The sequence below is a fragment of the Bos javanicus genome, chromosome 16 (assembly GCF_032452875.1).
Source record: "Bos javanicus breed banteng chromosome 16, ARS-OSU_banteng_1.0, whole genome shotgun sequence".
Taxonomy (NCBI): Eukaryota; Metazoa; Chordata; class Mammalia; order Artiodactyla; family Bovidae; genus Bos; species Bos javanicus.
The window spans coordinates 55,096,273-55,105,477 of NC_083883.1; the positions used below are offsets into that span (position 1 = coordinate 55,096,273).

The 9,205-nt window shown below is 43.6% G+C and overlaps 1 protein-coding gene across 1 annotated transcript; it reads right to left on the minus strand.

Annotated features, from left to right (window-relative positions):
* Window positions 1-772: 772 nt before the first annotated feature.
* Window positions 773-6,300, minus strand: LOC133227364 (PRAME family member 12-like). The gene is made up of 4 exons (XM_061381806.1): window positions 6,225-6,300; window positions 3,232-3,418; window positions 2,240-2,815; window positions 773-1,346 (listed from the first exon to the last, which is right to left on the minus strand). The coding sequence occupies exons 1-4, from the start codon at window positions 6,298-6,300 to the stop codon at window positions 773-775; spliced, it is 1,413 nt and encodes a 470-aa protein (XP_061237790.1).
* Between the last annotated feature and the right edge of the window lie 2,905 nt (window positions 6,301-9,205).

Below are 9,205 nucleotides of genomic sequence, written 5' to 3' on the forward strand. Positions count from 1 at the left end.
ACTACACATGCATGACAAGCATGGATTGGTGAGGACAGGGCCTCTGGTTCATCTGCAACGTGGATGACGTCTTCCAGAATGGAGGATCCTGACTTGTAATGAAGTCCTTTCTCAGCACAGAAAGGCCAGGAACTGAGACCTACGGACCCACCAGGAGAACCATGAGGACAGCTCACATCGAGGGTCACGGCAAGTCAGCACTGAGTACCCTGTCTAGAGACCTTCACTCCAGTGATTCAGTGGCCACTGAGCATGTTGCCCTTGTTGTGTGAAGTAACCAAGTGAACAGCCACAGAAGTAAGAAAGAAGGTAACATGTTCTCAACGGAATAGCGAACTAGTGGGAATAGTGGGGTTTCTGATCATACAAATTCTGTGTGTTTTCTGTCATGAGTAACTGGAGATTCCTGAGGTGAAAACAGACAAAACACAATAATATATCAAGAAGGGCACCAGGTACAAGCACAAAGGTTTCTTTGTGACCATTTATTTACAATCTCCACTCAAAAATAATGCCACATATGCATACAAAATTTCCATCCAGAAAATTAGATTCATCTTTGTGATGCTATAAACCCAAATCTCTGAAGGTCCCAACACCTCTCAGAGTCTACATTTCTCCTTGAAATCCTGCATCTCCACTGTATCATCTTAACTTTTCCCATTCATACTGAGCTGATGTCTGAAACCATGGATCAGTTTTCCTTTTATGATCTATTCCCCATGTTTTAGTTTCCAAGTGCCCAGAAGAAAGCTTTGGCAGGTGCATCCAACTAGGCAGACATGTAACACTGATACAGAAAGGGTTCCTCAGGATAGAATGTCTTATTGCTCCAGCGAGGACATGGGCTGGAGCTAAGCCAGATGGCCCTTGGACGTCCTAAATCCTGCATAATCTCAATGAGTTTATCCCGAAGTTTGGCCAGTCGGCCCAGGTGGAGGGCTCCATGAGGGCTGTAACTCTCCTGAGGGGCAGGGTAAAACTCATCACTTAAGTAGAACAGCCCAGTGGTGTGACTCAGCAGCTTCTCCATGATGGCCATAGAGAGGACATTCCCACACAGACTGAAGGTCCTGAGCTGGGAACAGCAGCTCAGGACAGGCAGGATGGACTCAAGTTGGGACTCTGTGATCCCACACTTCTCTAAGTTCAGTTCCTGGAGGGTGGCTGCAACTTGCTCCAGAAGAATGCAGAGGATCTTAGGACTAAAGTCAGTCATGGTAACCCCACTCAGATCCAGGCCTTTGAGCTGATGGATGTTCAGGCACTGGGACAGATGGGTCAGGTCTGATTCTGTAAGCCGGCAGTTAGTTATTGCTAGGTGGTCCAAGGGGGTCATCAGGCATCTGGGGAGAAAAAAAGTGATGAAGTCTGAGAAACCCAGGAGGGGCAGCTCTTTTGGGAAGGTGATCGGCCCAAAGACAAGGTCCTACTAACTGTCTCCTGAAGGTCAGTACTCAGAATGATCAGTCTTTTAAACCTGACAATTCATCTCTGCATCACCTGCAAACCATCTGTGGTTTGTATGTTCTCTGGTCATACTTCACTACTATTGTCTCAGAATCACGCATTTCTTAAATATTTACTAACTTATCTGGAAAAGGCAACATTTAGGGACTGGTAATTTGAGACAAGTTCAGAAACTTGGAGAGCACAAAGTTTTTCTTTTTTAATTTAAATTTATTTATTTTAATTAGAGGCTAATTACAATACTGTATTGGTTTTGCCATACATCAACATGAATCCGCCTGTGAGAGCACAGTTTTTCTTTCTGTCTCTGTCTCCCTCTGTCCCTCACGTTCTTTTCCTTTTTTTTTTTTTTTTTTGCTGGCCATATCACATGTGTGGCTTGTGCAATCTTACTTTTCCCGCCAGGGATCAAACCTGGACATTCAGCCCTGAAAGAGCAGAATTCTAACCATTGGACTGGCAGGTAATTCCCCAGACCATCTCTTTAAAATTGCTCTGATTATAGGTGGCTTCCCTTCTTTGATCTCCTTTCACTTACCTATTTTCCTAAGTCATGTTACATAGATTTCCCTCCTTAAGAAAGAATCTGCCCTCACTGGGTCCAAGCCACACCATAAACAGCTTTCTAGTACGGTGTCTGTGTTTGTTTTTCTACCTTGATTTCGGTGGTGAAGTGATACCACGGCTCAGGATAGAGCAGCTAGGGACCCTGTGTGCTTCACATGCCAGTGATGTGTTCACTGTTACCCAGCCAATGTTCCACACTCACCTGAGCATCTGGTCCAGGCAACCTTCAAGGAAGGAGGGAGAGTCTAGATAGAGATCCTGGAGATGGTGCAGCTTGAGAAACTGAGAGGTAAATTGGACAACTTGCTCCTGCTGCTCCTGTTTCTCAAGAGCAGACACGTGACTGCGGGAGAGAAGGAGTCTCTGCACGTTGCTCATCTGACCCAGGAGAGGAGCAAACTTGGCCAGGGTGGACAGATGCCAAATCCAATTCACTTGCACCTCCTGGATACAGTCCAGCTGCACCATATTCAGGACCTTCGTGATATTTTCCACAGGCATTGCAAAGATGGTCAGCTTCTTACAGCAGAGGTGAATGGAAGCTTTTCTCTGCTCCATCCACCTGAGAAGGTAGGTAAGGAAGTTATCCAGGGTCATTTTCTTCAGGCAAAGCTCTATGTATATCTTCAGGGGAGCCAAGGGCTGATGGGTCTTTGAGCTCTGCTCAGCCACTGGTGCCATTCCGAAGCTTGAGAACCCATGGGTGCTGGCTCCAGACCACATGCTCCAGAAGCTCTGGCCAGTATTCCGCAAATCTAGCACCCGCAGTTTGCACCTCCTATAAGGACAGGAGATTAACAGGGATGCATTAAAATCCACACAGAATGCAACCACAGTCTCAGAATTTGACAAATGACTGCCCACCGGTGCTTTTATTTCACATATCTCATCACCTGCTGCCTTGCCTTCTTCTGCCTCTCTTTCCTTCAACTCCCTTTCTCCTTTCTAGTTCTCCACTTCTAGTGGGATTAAGCATCATAGGAAGGAGATGGGGCATGTTCTTTCAATCTCCCTTGCATGGTAGGCACATTTACACATCAGTAAAGTATTTTCCATAGTGAGCCAAGGCCTCTGAGCTTCTTCATTGCCATCCTCAGAACCCTCTTGCCCATCCATTGGCCATCCACTTAGCCCAGCCCAGATGTCTCTTCCAGGATGCCCAGAACCCTATCAAGCTATCTAGATCTGACTCACCTGGAACGAACCTTCTGGGCAAGCAGGACATCAAGTGCTTCCAGCACTGCTTGTAGGGGCCCCACATGAGGCAGGTCAATGAGGCCCCCCAGAGGCAGGCAGACAAAGGGCCAGGCTTGCACCATGGCCTTTAGGGTCTTGATGTGTCTCCCATGGAAGGCGTCCATGAAGAGGGATGGGAAGAGCTCTGTGGGCAAAAACTCCAGAGCAGAACAGACCAAGGCATCTTCCCTGATCAGGTGCATTCCAGCCAGGTCCAAGAGTCTGGGTGGGGTCGGGACACTCATCCTGGCTCTGCTTCAAAAAGAATCTTGTGGAAACTGCCAACAAATAAAGCATCCATGTCAAGCCAAAGAGGAACACATCTAAGACAATCCCCCAACCCTTCAGAGAAATCTACTCAGGACTGAGGTCCCAGCTCTGGCAGGGGTGAGAGTGCCTCAGTTAGACCATAAGACATTCAGGCCTCAACGGGCACCAAGTTATAACTCTTTCCCTATTCAATTCAGAACAAGCTTCTCACAAGACCAGTAAGGAGGAAAGGCAACCACTAGCCATTTCAATTCAATCCAGTGCTTTGCTTAATTCATGTCCCAGCTAGAAGTGTGAAGCCAGGAGCCTGAAAGCTCACTCCAGTCTTTATGAGTGGAATATGTCAGACCATCACTTGTAGCCCTAAGTCTATGGGAAGAGGAAGGTCATGTGTACCCACACAGCCTCCATCCTCAGTTATCCTTAACACAAATGCCATTTGTGTAAAAAATATGTATTTGAAATTTCATGAAACAAAACTCCAAACAGATAATTTAAATATCTGCTGGGTAAAGACATTTAAAAATGATACCAGCTAAAGTACTAATCAAAATGTTTTGAGATTCAGGCAAAACTACACTGAGAGGCAAAACTAAAACCTGAAATGGGTTCATCATAAAGAAATTATTTTTTGAAAACTCTCCCTGCCACCCAGAACTACAAGTCACTCTTCAAGATTAGCTAACCATGGGGAAGGAATGGTTATTCTTATATGATGGAGGTAACTTACTGGTCTGATGTTGCTGGCAGGGTGCTCAGACCTCAGACGCTGTGAAGAACTCATCTGGTGTCTCCAGAGTAGGAAGATTCTGCCTCTCTTTTCCAGTGCTTCAGATATTTATACACCTTTCTTGTCCCATAATTCCTCTGTCCCACTGCTAATCCAATCAGAAAGGGACTGATTTAACTATAGAAGACCTGTTGGGTTGATCCTGATTGGATTATCATATTTCTTTAGAGTAGTTGATTGAAATATATACAGTCAGGAAACAAAAAGAATGATGGTGTGGCTGGGTGATCCAGGACCTATTCACAGTCACTTCCCTAAAACTGACTGAATTCTACCAATATGGACAGTTGTATTTTTGAGGGTCAGACAGGAAAAGGATTATTGGTCCCCACCACTGGACAAGAAAAAAAGTTGACAGAATCATTTTGTTGGGGGAACTTCGGTCAAATCAACATTAGCAATATGTCCATGATTAAAACAGTCTCATGAAAACAGTGGTGTGTTATGAAAGAAAACAAAATACACTCATCCCTATATCAGCTTTTCACTGAGGAGTTATGTAGGAAACACAGGAGGTTGTGTGCCCATTCAGGAAGCCAGGGAGGAGCTTTGGGGATGTGGTGGTTTTTCCAGCCCTAAGTCAAGCTTTCTCTGAAGGTGGACAGGCTGGAATTTCAGTGAGAATACGAGTGGTTCTGGACAGTTTGGAGCTGGGCATTCCTAAAGGGATAATGTGAATGATAGCAGCAATGTAAAATAGAGGTTTATTTTTTATTTCTTTTTTTTTTTTTTAAACAGGGAAATTTAAAAACATTGTTCTGGGTGATATTAAGATAGCAAAATAGGGTTTCCCTGTGGCTCAGTGGTGAAGAATCTGACCGCCAATGCAGGAGACACAGGTTTGATCCCTGGTTGGGGAAGATACCATATGACACAGGGCAACTAAGTCTACACGCCACAACTGTTAAGCCTGTGCTCCACAAAAGAGAAGCTACCGCAATGAGAAGGCCATGCACAGCAACTAGAAAGTAGCCCCCTCTCGATATAGGTAGAGAAAGGCCCCCGCAGCAGTGATGACCCAGGGCAATAAGAATAAATAAATAAAATAAACTGAAGAAATACAGTAAAAAGAGAGTGGCTCAGAGGAGACACTGTCATCATAGATGGCATTTTTTCCCAAAAAGTTGAGATCAGAACAACCAACTGCAAGAAAAGATTAAATCTAAGGTGTGAGAAGAGGAAGGCGTGTGAATACTGGAATCAGATATTTCCCAGACTCAGAGGCAGTGAAGGTGGGCACTCTGGGTTCTTTGGGAACTTGGAGCCAGAGAAGAAATAAACCTTGTTCAGCTCCAAATAACCCTGTCATCCAGGGGCAAGCGCTACCAGCTGAGGTTTGTTTACCTATTTATTTATTTATTTTTCTCACTGAGGACACTTTTCAGACGGCAAATTCCCCACATTTTTCAGGAGTGCATGCGTTTGTGCGCCAAGTCACTTCGGCCGTGATCAACTCTTTGCAACTCCATGGACTGTGGCCCACCAGGCTCCTCTATCCATGGATTTCTCCAGGCGAAAATGTTGGAGAAGAAGCCAAACAAACCATAATCTCATTAGCATTTTTCCTAGTGCATTTAGATCATTACCATTTTACTCATAACTAGCCATGTTCAGCACAGATTCTGATCAAAGTGACACCATTACGCACAGAAATAAAATACTGCTTTTCTTGTCATAAATGCCAACACCTTTTCTGCACTAAATATGGAAACACTTATTGGTGTTTAATGTTCTACCACATTCATGTATGATTCCCACTTTGGGCTGCATCATACAAGGATTTCTTTGAAGTCTATGGCCATACATAAAGGGAGCCCCTTTGTCCACCTTTAAGAATTTTCAGTGCCTCTCACTCACTTAGTTATTTGATGCCAAAATTATTCTTATACACCTGTGGCCACCAAGGTGAAGACACTCTGCAGGTAGTTCTCAGTCTTGGTCACTTTGGGGAAGATGGCTTCCACCATATTTCTCTCATGTATATAAATGGCCTTTACATACTACAATTTTAAAAAAATTAAAAAAAATAAAACTTTTTCAGATTTAACTATTAAAAAAGAAGATTAAATTGGATTCTACTCAAGTGACATTTAAATCCCTGGCCATCAATCCCTTTTATTAATAACTTGCAATTAGATTGAGATTAGTAACAACAATAAGCATGAACATCTCTGTTATTGAACAGAAACCGGGTGAACAATCATGCAGGCACTTTTTATTCATTCCTTCAGATAACCTTAAGAGGAAATCTGAACTTTACTCATATTTTCCCTATGTGTAAGCTGTTGATTCAAGGTCACTGCCAAGTAGAAGAAATTGCCCATTTCGGTGAAGAGAATAAGTAGTTGACAGGATCAGAAGAACATTCCCCCCTCCTCCGCCACCAAATTGCCAGGAAACCTAAATGTTGGAAATGACAATCAGAGAGATTTTGTGTGATGTTCCTGGAAATTGAGGAGTCTAAGCTGGGAATAGATGATGTTGTGAAAGTGCTGCACTCAATATGCCAGCAAATTTGGAAAACTCAGCAGTGGCCACAGGACTGGAAAAGGTCAGTTTTCATTCCAATCCCAAAGAAAGGCAATGCCAAAGAATGCTCAAACTACCGCACAATTGCACTCATCTCACACGCTAGAAAAGGAATGCTCAAAATTCTCCAAGCCAGACTTCAGCAATACGTGAACCATGAACTTCCAGTTGTTCAAGCTGGTTTTAGGAAAGGCAGAGGAACCAGAGACCAAATTGCCAACATCTGCTGGATCATTGAAAAAGCAAGAGAATTCCAGAAAAACATCTATTTCTGCTTTATTGATTATGCCAAAGCCTTTGACTGTGTGGATCACAATAAACTGCGGAATATTCTGAAAGAGATGGGAATACCAGACCACCTGATCTGCCTCTTGAGAAATTTGTATGCAGGTCAGGAAGCAACAGTTAGAACTGGACATGGAACAACAGACTGGTTCCAAATAGGAAAAGGAATACGTCAAGGCTGTATACTGTCACCCTGCTTATTTAACTTCTATGCAGAGTACATCATGAGAAATGCTGGGCTGGAAGAAGCACAAGCTGGAATCAAGATTGCGGGGAGAAATATCAATAACCTCAGATATGCAGATGACACCACCCTTATGGCAGAGAGTGAAGAGGAACTCAAAAGCCTCTTGATAAATGTGAAAGAGAGTGAAAAAGTTGGTTTAAAACTCAACATTCAGAAAACTCAGATCATGGCATCTGGTCCCATCACTTCATGGGAAATAGGTGGGGAAATAGTGGAAACAGTGTCAGATTTTTTTTGGGGGGGGGGGCTTCAAAATCACTGCAGATGGTGACTGAAGCCATGAAATTAAAGGACTCTTGACTTCGGAGGGAGGAGGGAGGTGGGGACTCGGCAAAAAAAATAAATAAATAAATATAAATAAATAAATAAATAAAAATAAAAAAATAAAAGACTCTTATTCCTTGGAAGGAAAGTTATGACCAACCTAGATAGCATATTGAAAAGCAGAGACATTACTTTGCCAACAAAGGTCCGTCTAGTCAAGGCTATGGTTTTTCCTGTGGTCATGCATGGATGTTCGAGTTGGACTGTAAAGAAGGCTGAGTGATGAAGACTTGATGCTTTTGAACTGTGGTGTTGGAGAAGACTCTTGAGAGTGCCTTGGACTGCAAGGAGATCCAACCAGTCCATTCTGAAGGAGATCAGCCCTGGGATTTCTTTGGAAGGAATGATGCTAAAGCTGAAACTCCAGTCCTTTGGCCACCTGATGCAAAGAGTTGACTCATTGGAAAAGACTCTGATGCTGGGAGGGATTGGGGGCAGGAGGAGAAGGGGACGACAGAGGATGAGATGGCTGGATGGCATCACTGACTCGATGGAGGTGAGTCTGAGTGAACTCTGGGAGTTGGTGATGGACAGGGAGGCCTGGTGTGCTGCGATTCATGGGGTCGCAAAGAGTCGGACACAACTGAGCGACTGAACTGAACTGAAGCTGGGAATGTTTCTATGGGATCACAGCTTCTGTGAGATCCAAAAGGAGCACTGTTCTAAAGGCTTACCTTTCATCCCCTTGTAGTCAGTATCTCCAGTCGACTAATAAATCAAAAGAAATTTAAATCTGCTTAATAATGCTAGTGAGTATGTGATGAAAATTGTAGCCTCTTACACTGTTGATGGGATGTAAATTGGTACAGCCGTTATGGAAAACAATATGTAGGTTCCTCCAAAGCTAAAAATAAAGTTGCTATATGGTCTAGCATCCCACTTCTATGCAAATATCCAGAAAAATCTATTATTCAAAAAGATACACACACCGTTATGTTCATAGCATTATTTACAATAGCCAAGAATGGAAACAGCCTAGATATTTATCTACAGAAGAATGAAAATAAAGATGAGTTTTATATACATATATAGGTAAAGAATATTAAAGAATATATAGCTCAGTTGGTAAAGAATCTGCCTGCAAGCAGGAGACCCTGGTTGGATTCCTGGGTCAGGAATATTTGCTGGAGAAGCAATAGGTTACATGCTCCCAGTATTCTGGGGCTTCCCTTCTTGCTCAACTGGTAAAGAATCTGCCTGCAATTCGGGAGACCTGGGTTCAACCCTGGCTTGGGAAGATCACCTGGAGAAGGGAAAGGCTACCCACTCCAGTATTCTGGCCTAGAGAATTCCATGGACATAGTCCACGGGATCCCAAAGAGTCAGACACGACTGAGTGATTTTCACTTTCACTTTCACTGGAGCACACCAGGCTTCCTGTCCATCACCAACTCCCGGAGCTTGCTCAAACTTATGTCCATTGAGTCAGTGATGCCATCCAACTATCTCATCCTCTGTTGTCCCCTTTTCCTTCTGCCTTCAATCTT

What these genes read in the sequence shown, in the direction of transcription:
- LOC133227364 (XM_061381806.1), bottom strand. Translation starts at nt 6,300, where the DNA reads ATGGTGGAAGCCATCTTCCCCAAAGTGACCAAGACTGAGAACTACCTG. An exon ending in CTTCACCTTGGTGGCCACAG is followed by an intron (nt 3,419 to 6,224) that starts GTGTATAAGAAT and finishes TTTTGCCCACAG; the next exon opens with AGCTCTTCCCATCCCTCTTC. An exon ending in TGCCTGGACCAGATGCTCAG is followed by an intron (nt 1,347 to 2,239) that starts GTGAGTGTGGAA and finishes TTTTCTCCCCAG; the next exon opens with ATGCCTGATGACCCCCTTGG.